This window comes from Antechinus flavipes, chromosome 6 (genome assembly GCF_016432865.1).
Source record: "Antechinus flavipes isolate AdamAnt ecotype Samford, QLD, Australia chromosome 6, AdamAnt_v2, whole genome shotgun sequence".
Lineage (NCBI taxonomy): Eukaryota > Metazoa > Chordata > Mammalia > Dasyuromorphia > Dasyuridae > Antechinus > Antechinus flavipes.
This window is the reverse complement of record NC_067403.1, coordinates 209,738,565-209,757,595: the sequence shown is the minus strand read 5'-3', so window position 1 is coordinate 209,757,595 and position 19,031 is coordinate 209,738,565. Positions and strand designations below refer to the sequence as shown.

Below are 19,031 nucleotides of genomic sequence, written 5' to 3'. Positions count from 1 at the left end.
AGTTTGAATTACTAAAGAATTACTAAAATATGTCAGAGACACGATGGGAACACATTATTGGAAAAATGGTGCTGGTAGACTTATTTGATGCAGGGTTGCTACAAACCTTCAATTTGTTAAAAAAAAAACAAAAACACATTATCTGTGAAGTTCAGTTAATTGTGGTATGCTTGTACCTGGAGTGCAGAAGAAGATTTAAATAGTCTCTCCTTCCATTTTTGTGGAGAAAGTGAATTTGAACTTTTTGAGTGGCCCTAATCAAGAGTAGTTACTCATAATTTTGTGCAAAGCCTTGTCAGGTTTCAGAATGTGTGTGTGTGTGTGTGTGTGTGTGTGTGTGGTGTGTGTGTGTGAGAGAGAGACAATTGGAGTTAGGTGACTTGCCCAGGGTCGCACAGCTAGTAAGTGTTAAATGTCTGAGACCACATTTGAACTCGGGGCTGGTGCTCTATCTGCTGTGCCATCTAGCTGCCTCTTCCACCCTCATTGACTCAGATAAAGGTAGAAGTGCTTTGCTTATAATATTTTGAAGAGGATTGTTATAAGCAAAGCAGGAGGCTGGAAAATCTGAAGCTTCTAGTCTACAGGAGAGAAGACTCAGGGGAGACGTAATAGCCACTCTGAGTCTTCTAGTAGAATGTAAACTTCTTGAGAGTGAAAGACGTTGGTTTTTTGTTTCCAGGACGTAGCAAATCCCATATGTGTAGTAGTTGCTTAATAAAATTTTTATTGAATTCAATTGAAATTATCAGTGGAAGACGAATTAGATTTGCTTGGTGTTGCTGAAGAAGGCAAAATTGGAAATAGTGGGTAGGATTTGCAAAGATGCAAGTTTTGACTTAATATAAGTTATCTAAAAAGTAGGATGAGCTATCTTGGGAGAGATAATGCGTTATCTTCACGAGAGGTTTTCTGACAAAGTCTAGGTGATTCTTTGGGAATGTTGGAGAAAAAATTCATATTCAAGTATCAGTTGGATTGCATAGCTTGGGAAGTTCCATCTAACAATTATGGAATTGTTATTTTAGTCCAGGCAGAGAGGGCCTTGAACTACCAGGCAGAGGCACAGAGGGAACTTCAGGGAGGAAGAAGGAGAATGTGCCTTAGTTTTAGGATTTTTATGTAGACAAATAGGTATTTGTGCCCTCTGTGCACTGTGCCACCTTGACATTGCCCACCAACAACATTGATTGGCATTTATGATAGATACTGGAAAACTAGCCAAGGCAAGAGAGAATTTTGGTTTGACCTTGGTTATTAATCCTGGCTGGGGAATTTATGAGATACAGCATGGCGTAAGAGCCAGCCTCGAAGTCAGCAAGCCCTGCCTCAAACCTGCCTTGGTTGTGTTCTGGCTGGGTGATCTGAGCAAGCACCTCACTTCTCATTGCGCTAAGCAGCCCTCCAAGACTAGTCCACACAAAGGATATACTGACCTGCCCTGGCAGAAGGAGTTTGCTTACCTGAATGTTTCTTCTGTCAATGAAATTACAGGTTCAGCCCCTAGCTCTGCCCTGGGTCCTTTATGTCAACCATACAACATTTATGCCAGATTACCATGCAGCAGGTAACTGTCATTCAGTGCGAATCAAATTAAATTTCCATTAATATGTGTTATGACACTGACTTATATTCATGTAAACTTATAGTGCAGATTTTTGGTCATAACTAAAAATATCAGGGAATATTCTCTGTTTATTCCCCTTGTTGTCTATGCTACAGAAATTTGTTGATAAACTGTTTTTAAAAAGTTTACTTTCATGGATGCTCTAGCATTTAAAACATTTTGCAGGTAGATATCTTGTTTTTGGTTTTATTTATATGTGGCACCTATTCAATAAATGTTGTTTGAATAATACAAATTTTCTCTTAGTTTTCTGAGATTGATATACTATAAATTAAATTGACCTTTATACAATTTATAGCAGGCATGTCTATCATTTTAATTTAAAATAATTGTTTTAATGATTGTCTTCTACCTGAAGGATCGATCATAAATCAATTTGAATTCAAAACTAAAATGTTCTTTTGAAGGAAAAAAAGAGTGAGAAGGTATGGAGATTATAGTTCAGAGATGCAACTGTCTTCTCAACAAGTGAATTTCATTTGTAAATCACTTGGTCCAAACCTGTGGTATCTTCTCTTTATTACCAACTTCACTTTGCAAGTCTTTTCTGGAGGAAATGAGCCAAGTGTGACCTTTTCAGATAAGCTATTTCTTCAAACCAGGAGTGATTGATCATTTGTCCTGAGTGTTGTAGAGAGAATTCTTATTTGGCAATGATTTGGACTAAATGACCTCTCAGATCGCTATTTTAAACTTATTTGTCCATTAAAATTTCATCGCAGCTATGTCTGCAAGATAAGAATAGAGTTCTGTTCCTTAGAAATTCTGAAAATTGAAAAATGTGACATTTACAGTGGTCCTATTGGCTGAATTCCTTAAAGAGCAAAAACTTCTAAAATAAAATAATGACATGGCACTTTAAGTCATTTGTTTTTCTTTGAAATGTTCAGTACCTAGAACACAGAGTTGGGGATTGTAATCATTGTATACATTAAGTAATCTGCCTTTGTATTTTAGAAAACATCATGAATCAAATTAAGGTTGGTAGGGATACTCTTATTGTTACGGGATCATAGATTTGGAAACCATTCTATAGACCATCTTGTACAGTGTTCTTATTTTATAGATGAAGTAAGGCTTCAGATTGTGACTATTGGTTCTTTAAATGAGAACAGTTATTTATGAGAAGCTAATTTCAACATAATTAAAAACAGAAAAATTTATGTTTGTGGGTATTCAGGATGGCTTCTTTCTATCATTTTGCTTTATCAAGAATTATTTACATAGTGTGATTTATTTCAGTGGAAACATTAGCTTGAAGTACTAACTTTTTTGTGATAATAAAGTGGTGTCCATTGCCTGGGGAATGACTGAATGAATCACATTTTAGGAATATAATGAAATCTCATTGGATTGTAAAAAATGATGATCATTTCAAGGAAAGATAAGAAATCTTGTATTAACTGACAGTAAAATAAGCCAAAATAGAAAAGTGATATAAACAATGATTATAATAATGGAAACATAATAAAATGAAGCTGAACATTATATAATGACTGATGGCCCTGGAGAGGGAATAAGACCAGTGACAGACTGCTGGAATAGAACATGTTATATGTTATCACATGCAGCCACTGTCAATGGTTTTGGAAAAGTTCTTGTGTGTATAGTTGGGAGTGGGAATGCTAGGGACAGAGATATTTCTGAAAAAACTTTAAAAGTAGGGAAAAAGCTTTGTTGATCTAATCACTACAGAAAAGTTCAACAAATGAAGTGTTGGAATAGCCAATTCGTAAGATGACTTTAGAGAGTGTTTATTATATGCAGTTTCATGTTATAACCTGTCTTTATCAAAGATATAGCATACATCTTATAGATTTTTACTTTTATTCCTCAGACATTGATGAATGCGATAATGAATTCAATGGAGACTGTGTACATGAATGTTTTAACATTCCAGGCAATTATCGCTGCACTTGTTATGATGGCTTCATGTTGGCTCACGATGGTCATAATTGTCTTGGTAAGTAGTATAGTACCAAACAATTGTAAGCATTAATTTCCTTAACTTAGTCTTTTACCCATAATTTGGTTGGATTTAAACAATAAGCATAAAGACAGAGCATCTTCAAAATCAGTCTTTTATTTTTTGTCCAAATGGGGAATCTGAAATCTTAATGATTTTTAATAATGTGTGATGTTATTCTCAACAGGCTTATGAGATAATATCATCATCATTACTGATTGATCTTATAGTATACCAGTATTACTCTAAGATCAATTATTAATTTTTGGTTTTTTACAAGAATCATGGATAGACCTGAATATTTTATTAAAAGTATCATTATTGATACCTAGTTAATGCCATTCTGGGACTCTCTCAGACCTCTAGAATCAGGCAAATCTCTTCTTTTGAAGAATCAAAGTGTGTCCTTTGGTTTAAGCCAAATAGATTTTATTATTATTTTTTGGATGGGGGAAGAGACAGAACACTTCCATTATTCTTTTACCCTAAGGAGATACACACACACAAATATCTGCTGGAATTTTAAATCTGTGGAGCTAGGGATACTGAAGGATATTGTTTGTTAATTAGTTCCTTAAGATAAGATTTCTCCAGAACTACTGAAAACAAGCTGTTTGGCTAGAAGTAGAATTGTGTGGATGTTTCTGAATAACTTGGTGTCAGGCAGTTGCTGACTTAGCCGTCTCTCTCCTACGAAGTACGTTGGCAGCTCTTTGTGGTCTTGCCAACCAAATTCCATTTGTAGTCAAAAGTCTATGTTTGATATGCAGATGAATATCTGGAGAAGGCCCTGTGGCACAGACCTTTAATTTCCAAAATTGATCATGTTACTATCATTCTATTGATCATGATATTCATGTGATTTATTGTAGAGCAGGGTGAGAAACCACAATCCCAGAGATAGAAGTTTGGGAAACTCTTGAGCTCCAGTTTTATCACAGAATCAAGGACAAGCTATTAGGATGTTCTATGTTTGTTTCCCAGTAACAGGGAATTATCTCACTGCCTAAAGATATTGAGAGAAATTATTTTTGCTGGTAAATTGTGTTGAAATATGTGACTGAAAGGAAGATGTTGGAACAGAGAATGAAATACAGGTCTTCATTCAGCAGCTTTGTTTCTAGCTACTTTATTTAAATACAACTTTCTCTAACTCTTGTAGTCCCAATAATACAAAGCACTTTCATTAGAACAACACTCTGAAGTAGGCAGGCAGAGCAAGTATTATTATCCTCATTATACATAAGAAAACAGTGAGAAATAAATTGACTTGCTAACAGTTATATAGCCAATGGACAGTAGAGCAGAGACTTGCAACCAGACTTGCAAAAACTACATACAAAATGCTGCTTCTGCAGCATTTCCTAATCCAGGCCAGAAGAGGGGTTCTTCTAGGTCTGTGGTCCAGGTGAAATGGGACAGTTAAGGACTATTGATGTCAAGCCAAGAAATTATATACACACCGATGTATTTGATGAGGAAAGAAAATCTAACGACAAAAATAAATTTTGTGTCCTGAAACATATATTTAAAATCTAGGTAATTATTTAATTTGTTGATTAAATTTACAGTAGCTCTTTTCATTTTCAGGAAGAATACTTTGTTCCTCTTTGATTCAATAACAACTGAGATTTATATTTTTGCCTTGACAATAGATCTTATGTACTTTATAAATATGGTAGACTCTGAACTTGCACAAAATAGACATCTGACAAATATTTGTTGAATTGTATTGATGAATTGCTAATTTATGTTGTAAGAGGTGGTCTAAATTATGAGAGACAAGAGTTGAAGGGCAAAGGATGATAATCGCAAATCTTTTTCCAACCAAGCTTTAATCCTATGTTTTCAATTCTGCTAAATATTTCTATCTAGTTGTTCCACTGGCACCTCAAATTCAACTTATTCCCGATAAACTCATCATTTCCTTTTCAATCTGTTCTTCCTCTTGATTTCTTGATTTCATTAACGATAATATTCCACTATCATTGACTCTTTCCTCTACTTTGCTTGCATATCCAAATAGATGACATTTTAAAAAATGTGGCCCCTTTAATGTCTCCTATCATTCCCTCCTCTTTATTCCTATCCCCACCACCTTAGCTCAGTTTCTTGTTATCTCTCACCTAAATTCCTGCAGGTCTGCTCAGCTGGTTTCCCTTGCCTTCAGTCCTGCTATCTTTCCAAGTATACTGTTTTTCAAGAATGATCTTTCTAAAGCATAGAAAGTTTTACATGCAGAAATCTTCCTTGCTTGTGTCTTGGAATCTAAACTCAAAGAGTTATCCAAGGCCTTTTATGCTCTGTGGCCTGTACTCTACACAACAGCTGACTCATGTTCCCGCTCTCTGCTCAATGTCTCGGTGCTCTCCTCAATGTCTTGTCCCTTTCATTTTGCCTGTAGAATCCGTTTCATCTTGGCCCAGGTGCTCCTCTTCCCTCTAGCTCTGTTTTCCCCATTCCCTCCAACACACACGTGTTCTCATGCATGTGCTGTCTCCCTCCCTCCCTTGGTACGAGGTGTTGCTTTGATGAGACTACATTCTACACTCCAGCCCTCGTCTCTTTATTAGACTATAAATTCTTTGAGGGAAAGGATTATGAATTTTTCTTAGGATCATAGATTAGAGCTGGAAAAAACTTAGAAATTATTTAATTCACCTCCCTTAATTTTATGGATTAGGGAACTGAGGCACAGAGAGGTTGCTGTTTGCCCAAGTTTTCATTGGTAGTACAGAAAGAACTGGCTTTTGACCATAGGACTCTGATTCCAAATTCAGCACTCATTCTATTCTACCACACCACCACAACCTTTGTATCAATTATAGCATCCAAAGCATGATAGAGCCTCCATAAATGATGGGAAGCATAAACAATAGAAAAAATGAATGAATCAATTGAGCTTCACAGTTCAAAAAAAAAAAAAACTAGTATAGATATTTGGTGGTGTTGGTTAATAAGTGTTTATTGGCAGGTTAATCATGAGCCCTGGGTTCTTTTCTTTTGGTTCCATTTCTAACTCCAAAGAGAGAGAGTGCTTTCATCCTGCATTCTCTCTTTCTCTTTGTAGAATTACTTCACAGTGATGTGAGGGGTGCACATGAGTAAACCTGTAATGTGTATAAAGATAATTAAAAGAGCAACATTTGAAATAAAGTGAAAGGACTAGACAAACAGAACTTAAACATTTTCATATTCCCCCATCAATCACATCTAAGAAATAATGAAAATGTAGGAATCCAAAACTCAGAGACAGAGGAAGAACAGATTCTGTTTCGCATTGTATTGAGATCTATAGGTTCTAAAACATCTCATCTAGAGTTAAACCCTTGTTAGGCTAGGATGCAAATACACCCTAGTACTTGTGCTAAATTCAGGGTATGCCAAGAAAAGCTTGTGATTTTTGCCAGCCATAATCCACACATAAATTCAATCTCACTTTTTCTGAAACCTTTCTTTCCTAGTCCCAATTATACTTTCATCAACTTCTTTCCTGAAATATGACAAAACATATAGGGAGAACATCTTTTTAGTATCAAACTGCAAAGATATAATATATGTATATATATAAAATGTATATATATATATATATGAATCAGATATTTTGAACTTAGAATAAAAATTATTCTTGCTAATACTAGATCTACAGATTGGAATACCAGGGTAAGGTGTGTTCTAAGGAAAGCTCATCCCCTGGAATTTGCTTCAGTCTTTGGTTTAAAATGGGCCAGGTTTCTTAGCCTTTAGGGTATGGCACAGGTCCCATCTGTTTAGTCCAGTATCTGCCTGGTGGTATAAAGGAACAGATGAGTGTAAGATTTCAAATTTGAATCCTAGATAAGTTATTTAAAAACGAATTTTCTTGTTATAGATGTGCCTAGAGAGGCTAGTGATAGCAAAAAAAAAAATAGTAGGAAAAAAGTAAATATATTTGAATCATCATTCTCTGTTTTTATTCCTGTCAATGTAAAAGTATCTTAAATCTTGGGACATGACTTTGAGTATTGAATATTAATTTTATATGGGTCACAGTGATTTGTTTTTTAACCATCAAAATAATTTCTGTTATATTTATGAATTTGTATCTATGTTTGTTTGAGATATTAATATAGGACTGTATTGTGGATTAATATAGTTCCTATATCCTAAACAGATTTTGGTTTGTAGTTAGACCTAACCTGCCTATGCTGGGGAAATGGCAAGACAAAGCTGATATAAACCCACTCCTTCCTTTTTCAGATGTGAATGAGTGCCTGTTCAACAATGGTGGCTGCCAGCATACATGTGTCAATACCATGGGGAGCTATGAGTGCCAGTGTAACGAGGGCTTTTTCCTGAGTGACAACCAACATACGTGCATTCACCATGCAGAAGGTATAAATGGAACTTTTCTTATGTTACTAGGACTTTGTCACAATCAGTTAACAAATATTTAGTAGGTGCCTACCATACAGAAAACTGAAAGTATTAACAGATAGAAAGAATGTGAAAGTCACAGTATGGCAGAGTGAGAGAGTGAGTCGATGAGCCATTGCTCCTCTTTGATCTTGCATTTAATATAGAAATTAAGTTCCACCATCTACCTCATGATAAAAGTGCTTTGTAAGCTGTAAAGTTCTGTATAAATGTCAGTTGTTTGTCCTGGCTTTGTTATCTAGCTTCTGAGTCTTAAGTTTGTCCTTTGCAAATGAGGAAGCTGGATTGGCCTGTGATTCAGATTTTCAAAAAATGAAGTGATGTTGTGCTTGAAATGCTAACCTTTCAAACATGATTACCAGTGAATGAATTGGAGTTAGATCACTTTTCTGCTTCAAGTTAGAACACAGACATGTTTCAAAATACTAGTAAGAAGGGAAAATTTTTACTTATCCAAGGGTTATATCATGAAAATATCAGGTTATTTTCTCTACTTGTTTCATCATTATTAAATTAAGAAAGTGTGCCAAGTGCTTTGTAAATATAAAACATTATATAAATGTGAGCTGTCATCATGTTTATTTTTAAGAAAAACTACCAAATGTCACTGTCTCATACATTAGACATTGTTAACACCCTTTGACTCTGTACTACTTAGTAATTTCCAATGAATAGAACTTTTTTCTCCATTAACTAGTTGATTTTTTTAACTGTCTAAGGAAGGTATGAGTATTTTTTTACGTTCAGAGTGGCACATTCAGAATGTATGCACTATTAAAGTACCTGTTTAAACAATTTCTTCTGCAATAGCTAAATATACACAGAGAAATATACACAGAGAAAAATGTTCAAGTAGAAATCAGACAGCTCATTTTAATGCTTTGTAGGCCCTCTTAAAGGTTAAAGCATACTGCTATGTTTAATACAGGAGAAGTCACAAAATACTGGAGCTAATCAGGATCATTTCTGAATTTGTGTGATGCACTAGTTCTTGATTGACAGCGGAATAGTAGATGTTGGCTTTCAAGTTGGGTCCTTTGGACTCTTTTGTATGTTCTGTAGGATTTGGGGCATCTTTGTCTCATGAGACTTATGTAGAATTCTCACTGTGGGAAAGGAATCAAGAAACCAGTAGAGCAGAATAATCTGAGAAGCAGAGCATCCATTCTTTTGTTGTTTAAAGCTCTCTTACCAGAAGGAAGAATACTGTAGTCTGACACTTGGATGTCTAGGCTGTAACATGGAAAGTCATTGATTAATTATTCCCAACCAAGTACCTGGCATCATAGAGAGTAATTTGACCCTTAGGTAACTATGTGCTTTTCATTCAGTCATTTTAGATAAACTGATTGCAACCATCACTTCAAATAAAGTGAAGACTTTCAATCTGATAACATTCCCTTATCCTCAGCTGAAGTGCCCAGTAAAAATTGACCTCAGCCATAATCTCCTTAAAACAAGAGACAGAATGAATGTGAATCTTTTCGTAAAGTTTCCAAAATTATGTATTTCAGACATTCTTGAATCCTCTGAAGCACATTTAAACTGAAAATATATTTTTTTCATAAGATTGCAGTATGAATTCAAGAATTTGAATTGTGGTCTGGAAACTTTCCTTGTGATTTGTTATTGCTTTTCAAGCTGATTGCTTGGCAAATTCATATCAACACAAGTCAACAAAATACAGCAGTTTGTAACTAAGAATTCCTTCTATATTTTCTTTTAAAATTCTTAAATAGAACAATAAGTTAAAAGTGCCAAGTTGAGGGGAGGGTTTTTTTTAACTAGTTTATATAGTAAATTGATATTTAAGTTTAAAACCCACAACTTACAGCTAAAATAATATCTAAAAGAAAGCAATAATTAGAATTTTTAATTAATTAAAATAATTTATTTGCAAATATTTTATAAAAAGTAACTGTCAAACAAGGATCACATTTAAAAAACAGATTTGTATTTTTATTTAATGTTTCTCAGTTTGGAGGTAAAATTTAGTTGCTTAGGAAGATTCCAGGCTGTTGATATTTGTTTACTTGTTTATTTTACACTTAGAAATGTCAATTGCCCAGAAAACTGGCTCCCTATTTTTTCATGATTAGGAGGCTATAGAGATTATGTCTGGAAAGGACATATAATTTATACTTTGTCTTTATCCCTATCCATGGCTGTTTTGGCTGTCTAAATAAACATAATCTCTCAAGTTGAGATATGACAAAATGGCTAAAGTACAGACCTGGGAGTGAGAAAATCTATCCATGGTCTTAGCTCTATTATAGTAACAATAATAGTGGGTGGAATGTATGTAACACTTTAAGATCTTTAAAACTCTTTATATTATCTTATTGGAGCTTTATAAACACTCTATGACATGGGTCCTACAGATATCATTATCTCTGCTTTGTGAGGAAGCTGAGACTCAGAGGAGGTCTTTATGGGCAGAAAGCAGATTAGCAGGTGACTATGGGCAAGTAATTTCTCTTTGGACCTTGTTTTTTTTTTATGTGAATTGAGGGTGTCAGACTTAATATTCTCTAAGACTTCCTTCAGCTCTAACAGCTTGAAACCATGATTCTAGGCCATTGCACCCAATTATTTTGATCACTATGGAAATATTTGCTATCATCATATTAGCCAACATAAAGCATTTTAAGGTTCTCAAAGCACTATGCATACATTCTCTTACCCAGACCTAAAAAGAGCCCTGCCAAGTAGAAGCTACACTCGCTGTATTGCACTTGAGAAAAACTGAGGCCCCTGGAGTTGCGTTTCAAAGCCAGATAGACCTTGAGTCTCAAGACAAACTGCTACCCCTTAACATGTTATGGCTATTTCTCCTTTGTGGCTGTGGAATGAGAAGAGATCACTGATGCTTCCAAGTCTGCAGAAAATAATCGCAGGCAAGAAGGAGGGTCATCTTTCTAGCCGAACCCCAGAATCATTTCTTGAGGTTTTTTATTTTTCCTCCAAAAAATTTGGAGAGAATTTGGCTTTGGAGAGAAAAGCCCAGTGCCTCACTAGGGAATGGCCCCTTTGGTGTCCCTAGGACTACCATCTTTAGAAATAATGAAGAAAGATCTTCAGGGGGACTGAGTCTGGGTTTGTGAGTGCTAACGTCCTTCCTATACAACGCCTAGGGTCCTCCCTCTACAATCTCTTCTTTCACTTTATATGTTTATACTTGCCCATCTCACATGTCACTTTGATCTGGTTTTCATATATGATTTGTAAATTCCATACCGCACCTCTGTAAATATGAAGGAATTTGCTTTTATGAGTGGAATAATACCAAAGCTTCAGGGATGTTCTAACCACTCTCCCTCCCCAATTTCCATTATTAGTTGACAATCTAAATATCATCCACATTTTAATCTCAGGTGACAGGCAAGCAAACTATAAATTTCCTGTAGTGTTGAGAATTGTCAGTATTATTCAATCCAATAAGCATCTTTAACTACTTCCACCACCACCAAATGCCATTACTGACATGTCCAATTTATGCATTTGTGTGTTTGGTTTCTATAAATACAAATAAATAAATAGTGTTGTTAGCGTGTTTTTATGAGGATGGTGATCAAAAGGAATAGGTTGTTAAAGAGTCAGTCAGCACCAACTTGGATAGACCATTTCTGCACAGGAAAGCAATCAAAAGGGCTTGCCAAGTGGCTGAAAATGCCATTCAAATAAACTACATTAGCCAGAGCAATAAGAGAGCTTTCCACTAATCCTGGGCAAGTTTCCTTCTTTCTTAATTGGCAGCAGCTGTTGGCAGCGGTGAGCTGAATTAGGACCAGCACCCAACATATTGAGGGAGGGCAGGGGTGTGATGTTGGCTCATAGCTGGCAGATACAAACATGATGGTTTTAAGAGAGACATAAAGGGTTATGGGAAGCATTACCTTTATATTATATGAGTTTATTTGTACTAAATTTCTGTCATCCTGTTTTATGTAGAAGTGATTTATGAGATTTGGGTAGCAGAAGTCGAGATTTCATTATGGTGTATAGTAAGTGAAGGAAAAGGGAAATAGTTTATAATAAATAGTTTTGGATCATTTTATAGTGAAGATTTTTGGTTCCTGCAGTAATGAGTATCTTTTATGATCACATATAAAACTGTGAAACTTGTAATATCAGGAGTTTGTTCTTGGTTCACTCACAGTCAGTGACATATACAGTTGTAAGCTTAAAGATAGGCAGAGCCTGTTTTTTTATCTTTTTAGTTTGAGGCCTGGCACAGTGCTTGACATAGATAGATTTTTAATCAACATTTGTTGAATTGATAAAATGTTGATAGAGAAAAATCACCAGATATTGGGACCAGAAGATTGGGAGGCAAAAAGAAGCAAGGAATTCTAATGCCAAGTTTCACAGTGTATGTGACATAAATAGATTAAAAGATCACATTTTGTTCTTGTGTAATCACTTCATAGAATTCCTACTAGCATTTCAAGTGAGTTGATTGTTCATTAATTGGGCAGCATACCTTATTAAAGATGGCATTAGAAATGTCCCTGAGAAGTGATTGAGTTTGACATATTTTAATGTATTGTTTTCTGTTGGTGTCACCAATTATTTTCTCAGTCATCTAGGGTCACTCCCCCCCACCCCCTGTTCCTTTACTACCTATATCATTAGCTGCCAAATTCTGCTGATTGAATTTCCATACATTCTCTCCCATCACTTTCCTCATCTCCATCCTCTCTTCTGTGCCCCTAGTTCAGGCCTTCACCCTCCTTAGCCTGAATTCTTGTCCTTCGGACTGGTCCTGCTATTTCTTATCTCTAGTGTATTCTTCCCACAGCTGCCAAGTCTGACCCTAGCATTCCCCTCCTGCTGTTGTCAGTGGCTCCTTACCATTCTCAGCACAAACCTCTTCAGCCGGTATTTAAGGTCCTCCTCAACCTGTCTCCATGCACGTTTCAAACTGCTCCACCCTGTATGTTCTTCAGTCCGGCAGTTTGGACCACTTGATCTGCTCTGTCTCCTGTCTCCCACTTTCATACAAGCTGTTCTACTCACTGGAATATCCTCTCCTATTGAAAAATAGACTCTCCCTTCAGAGCCCAGTCCAAGTACTGTGCATGCCTTCTCCCAGAGCTACACAGTTTAGAGTGACTGCCTCTGTTGTGTATTTTCTTAAGGTATCTTGTCTATATTTCACCTTTGCCCTTATTGTGTTCTTGCTTGTATCACTCTTACTTGTGCTGTATCCTCCCTTACTGATTAATCTAAAATCCACCAGGATAGGCTCTTCCAGGCATTCCTCTCTACTTCTCAGAACCTAGCACAATTCCTGAGCTAACAGGGACATTTAATACATGTTTGTCACACAGTAGGCTCTTATAACATATAAGCTTATAGAGGGGTCGGCATCTCAAGGGCAAACTATCTCTGGGAAGCCTGACTCAAGACCATTTGTGCCCATGGTTTTGCTCTGTTTTGCAGAAGGCTTAAACTGCCTGAATAAGGATCACAGCTGTGGCCACCTCTGCAAGAAGACCTTGGAGGGAGGAGTAACATGTGACTGCAGGCCTGGTTTTGCACTAGCCAAGAACCAAAGGGATTGTATCTGTAAGTATGGAGTTGGGATTGCTCTTGTCTTCTGGAAGCCTATCAAGCAACACTCTGATACTCTCATTAATTACTTGCTCAGTCAACCACTTAACCTCTTTTATGCCCTAGGTGTCATGAAGGTTAAGGACATTGAGAAATGTCCAGAGTTTGCCGGTTAGCACATAAGACAAAAGTTTCAACTTGTTGTTTAGCTACATAGAAAAGAAGTAAACTGATGATTGGGAATTGTATTAGAAAATCAAGTCTTAGATCCAAGAAGAAGCAAATGGCAAAGAAATTTAGGGAAGAAAAATTAATCAGGATTTCCCCCCCGTATTAAATGCTTCAACATTCAAGAAATTTGTAATTTTGCCTTAATAGATAAATTTGTGAGGCCATCTCTTGATGGCCAACTTTTTAGTGATAAACCTGTCACAATTTAGCCAGGCTGGTCCTCTTGTCCACTGCTGAGTCTTTCAGGCCACACTGAAATGCTCAGTTTGTGCAACTTTTAAGAATCCAGACGCTCTAAATGCATGGAAATACAAGTTTATTTCATCACTTAGAGAGAGCTTTGAAAAATAATTATGGCAGTAAAGTTCCAACTGATTAAAAAAACATTTATGTTATTCAACTTTTTTTTAGAAAGGGTACAACAATCTTTCAAATAGTAGTTTCAACAAGAATAAACCATGTACAGATTTATAGGGGGAGAGCTTTGAATGAATAGGCTATACTTGGAGATGAAGGCAGATTTATTTCTCATCTGAGAGATGATGAGATTTTTCCTAATAATCATGGTCAACTCCTCCATATTGCCTAAAAGCCTGCTAAACAAATCAGGAATGTTGTACTGGATGCTAAATCTAGGAGTCCCTAATGATTAATATATGGAAAACTTACCGTCTTGTCACCGGATGTGGTATCAGAAGGCAGGGCTTTGAGCCTCAGCTCTGGTGCTAATTTGATAGTCACAGACCAGGGCCCTGACCTCTCCTGAGATTTTGTTTCCTTGTGTGTAAGATGAGGAGGGGAATAGCTACACTACCATCCTTGTGGTGAGAAAAGTGCTTGTAAGTCTATAAAGTCCATGAGATTGCAAGTGAAGCTTTACATAAGCCTGCTAGTGCAGAGGATGGAACACTGGGTGTGGGATTAGGAAGCCAGGGCTTGGGCCTAGGGTTTATCCAAGTGTCGCTGGCCTGCCTTAGGGAGACTCACATCAAGGGGAATTTTTGTTACCAATTTCTGTGACTAGGAGCTTTTTGAGCATGGCTTCTTGAAGGTTGGGTCAACAGGCCGTAAACTGTGTCTGCTGTTACCAACCTGGAAGGCTCCTGACAGACTATGTACCTCTAATGGCTATGCATGCAAGAGAGAGAATGGGGAGTCAGGAAGACCTGGATTCAAATCCAGCCTCAGACATTTACTAGTTAAATGGCTCTGGGCAATCACTTACCTTTGTTTGTTTCCTCATCTATAACATGAATTAGAGAAAGAAATGGCAAACCACTCCAGTATCTTTGCCAAGAAAACCCCAAATGGGGTTACAAAGAATAGAACATGACTGAAAACAGCTGAATAACAACTATTTACTTAACTAAGTTCTAAGAGGCTCATGACCAGGTTTTGAGTCACATGGTTATAAAATGGCCAGAAGATTATAAACATTTTGGTCCAAGCCCTCTGGAAAACCATTTCTGAAGGCATAGAGGGGTTGACATCTGATGGTAGAATCCATAGCAATGAAATCACAAATATTTGAGGAATGAAGTCTTGTTGTCATTAGCAATTACAATAATGCACTGGATAATGACTAAAACCCATTAACTTGCCAGATATGTAAATTTGTAATCTTTACTTTTCAAAATCAGAAGGAATTACAGGCAGAATAGTATTGATTCTTCTCCTCTAGAGCATTGTAAAGCCTAACTGACAGGCTGAGATCTTAAATGTGCAGTTTTTAAATGGAATTTCCCTTCCTTTCTTTTAGAGGTATTAGTTTAGAAGAAAGTTCTGTAACAGTAGCAGCGATTTTACTTGGGTTTTTGAAGAGTTCTTCAAAGAGAATGAAAGATTCTAGGGGCTCCATGGGGCTAGAGGAAATTGAAGACCTAAAGAGTTTGGGCATTGGAATAGAAACAGAGTGAATTTAAAACAGCTGCTGGTGGGAGAGGGCTAGAAAGGTTAATGTTGTTTTAATTATATGTGTTGTGTGTGCAAGTGATACGTTACTTTGACATGAATACCAGCCTCTCACAGTGTCTCCCTTCAACATTCTTCTCTTTAAACCAAATCAAAATAAAACAATTGGTCTGGAGCATTCTAGACTATTTAGAAGAAGCGGGTTTTGATGATTTTTAAAAATAGATTTTTATTGATAACTTTTTTATATCACCTAGAGTTTCTCAAATATTTCTCACTCTGCCCCTTTAGAGGGAACTAAGAATTTTTTTTAAAAATAAAAAGGATTGTCAATTAAAACATTAGCTGGAGAAATGAGTTAATTAAATATTTCCTTTTCATTCTTAAAAAGATAAAATGATACTGAAAATTGGTCAAGACCTTTCTGAAAAAGTTATGGATAAAATAGAATATTTTGAGTAGAATTAAGTCAAAACCATGTGTGGGAATTCTGTATTAATGAAGCCCATAAAGTAGGTATATAGCAAATAAAAACTTGTATGCTTTTATCTAAATAATGTACTTTACTTTAGAGAGAGAAGACCACTTCCTTCTTTACACCATTTTGCTGGTTGAGATGATAATCGGTCATGGTTTTATTTTTGTTGGCTGGCTTCATTGCTCTAGCTTAAGTAGGCACAGAAGATGCCTGAACCTTCTGCCTTTGCCAATTCAATGCAAAAAGGTAGTCTTACATAGCAATTTGAGGATGCAAAATAATCTGTCAAAAATTCTGGTAACAACAGAATAATAGATACTACTGAATCCTTTTTTTTTTTTTTTTTTTATTTTAAATAAAACTATCTCCTTTGCCACTTGGTAAATAAGTAGTTCTGAAAGGGTTCCTAATTAAAATCAAGACACCCCCAAATGCCACAACATGGTATCTGGAAACAAAATAATCCAGGTCCTCGTATTGTAATTTCCCCTTAGTATAGGAAAACACATAAATAATGGGAAGCCCTTTCATTTTGGAACCATGGTAGGTTGCAGCAAGGCTTTTGTATCTCTCCCGTCATAATTTTAAGTACAACTTGTTTCTTTTAGAATAGTAGCAATTTGTGTGTGGCAGCTTATATTTTTGTTTTAGGAGGAGAGAAGAACTGAGGCACAAATGAGAATTATTCATATATTTCCTGGGATACATTGTTAGTATTAGTAAATCTCTCTTATTTCATTAAGGGCAGCTGAGCTGTGAAGCCAGCAATCAACAGTTGTCAGTAACCCTGCAGGGCAAGAAGCAAGAAACTCCAGGCATTTTTTTCCCAGGCTAGCCCATTGCATTGCTGTCTGCAAAACTGATTACCCACAAAGAAAGTAGAGGATAGGAAGAAATCTCGAGGAGACCTTTTTGGGGAATGTTGCATAGCCATAGAAATGTTCCGTTAAGTGTGGGCATGTCGCCAAAATCCCAGGCACTGAGAACTCCAAAGAGCTGTGCAATAGAGATTCTTTCCCAAGATCATGTAGAGTTAGGTTCTCTGTGGCACTTTGTGGGAGCTTTCCTGCTCTCTCCTTTGGGCCAGTGTTAGAAATTGTTGAACTTGCTTTTGCATATTACAGGACCTTGAGGGTATCCCTTGGGCTTCATTGCACTGGCTCAGGAGATTTCATAGGTCTGAAAGTTGGAAGGATTTCCAATCCTCTCTAGCAATATACCTTGAAACAGGTAAGGTAATTACAGATTGAGGTAATAGAAACCCAGAAGGTAGACTCTTTACCCAAAGTGGAAGGTAGGGAGCAGAGTTCAGGTTTCCCTGGCTTTTCAACATATTACTTATCCATGTGTTTTCTTTTCAGTGACATGTAATCATGGAAATGGCGGATGTCAGCACATATGTGATGATACAGATGAAGGACCTGAGTGTAGTTGCCACCCAAAGTACAAGTTACACACAGATGGGAAATCCTGCCTGGGTCAGTATGTGTATTGGTTCTGTTTTATCAGAAAATGATGCTTCTGATGACAAAGACTCTTTGTGGACCTGGGTGTGTTCTGACCAGCACTTCTCCCGTTAAGATCGCCCTTTGGCTTTTGGCTGCAGTTACAGTGACATTCTTTTGATATAGGTTATATTAATAGAAGCATGATCATTGTTGGTGTTTATACAGTGCCTTCAGCTGTACAAAGTACTGCTTTGCATATGTTATCTCTTTTGTGCTGCAGGTATTCCTGCCCCTATCTGATAGCTAGATGAAAGAATTGAATTTAGTGTCCTGCCCATGGTCACATTGATAATAAAGGTCAAAGGCACATTTTGAACTTGGGTCTTCCTGATTCTGGGTCCCAAACTCTGCATATTGCATCACCTAGTTCTTGTTTAGTGATTTTTTTTTTTTTTTTTGGTTACATCTTACACTTTTTTCTCTATCTTAGAAAAGGGCATATATTTGCTCTTGAGAACATACTTGATACTTGAGAGTATAATATGCTAAACATATAAAAAATGCTTTTGAAAGCTTTTGGGCCTTTTAATGATGGAGATACTGCTATTTTCATTTGTTTTCCTTCAAAATAACAAAAGGATGAGTTGGCCATCAAGAAGTATTACTTCATTTCTCTAATGAAATAACATAATCATATAGCTCATATTTATAAAGCATATTTAAGAGTTCAAAAGAAGTCGTAACATAAATTTCCCTAGAGTAAAGGTTCAATTTGTAGTCAGTCAACCTCCAAAGCATCCGTGGATATAGATCTGTGAATTTTAAAAAGAATTGGATAACTATATTTCAATATAATTGTCTGTCTTTGTAATCCTTTGAGTTTTATTTTAATGCACAAATATTATTCATAAACTTTATCAGACTGCCAAAGAATCCACAAAACAAAAATGTTTAAGAGTCCCTCTTCTAGGTGTAGAAACAGTTTCTTAACTTTTGTTTTTGTTTTTTTTCTTTAATAGAGAAAGAGGAATCTACCTTGGAGCTCATGAATAACAATGTCACATCACCGGTAGCTGATGTTGACAAAAGAGTAAAACGGAGACTACTTATGGGTGAGATGAACTACCTCTCATCACTTACATCATTGTAGGGCAGAAGTATTTAATGAGAGGGTAATGGGGGGGTTGCTCCTTATTGAAGGATTTCATGCGGAAGATGGATTCATTTTCTGTTTGGCTCCAGAGGGAAATTTCAATAAAATGGTAAGTGGATTGTACTTCAGTCTAAGGACTCTTTGAACTATTCAACATTGAAAAGTGTAACCAGCTGCCCTGGGAAGGCCTTTGAGTGGGGGCTGGCTGATCATGGCCTTGTTGGAGATCCCATAGAGATCATTTC

The 19,031-nt window shown here is 36.4% G+C and overlaps 1 protein-coding gene across 1 annotated transcript in view; it reads left to right on the top strand.

Annotated features, from left to right (window-relative positions):
* SCUBE2 (signal peptide, CUB domain and EGF like domain containing 2) overlaps positions 1-19,031 on the top strand; it is an 86,954-nt gene that overhangs the window by 5,770 nt on the left and 62,153 nt on the right. The window contains exons 3-7 of the mRNA XM_051964964.1: positions 3,465-3,590; positions 7,833-7,967; positions 13,455-13,580; positions 17,547-17,663; positions 18,653-18,745. Of these exons, the coding sequence (XP_051820924.1) occupies positions 3,465-3,590; positions 7,833-7,967; positions 13,455-13,580; positions 17,547-17,663; positions 18,653-18,745 (597 nt within the window). The remainder of the gene's footprint in view (positions 1-3,464; positions 3,591-7,832; positions 7,968-13,454; positions 13,581-17,546; positions 17,664-18,652; positions 18,746-19,031) is intronic.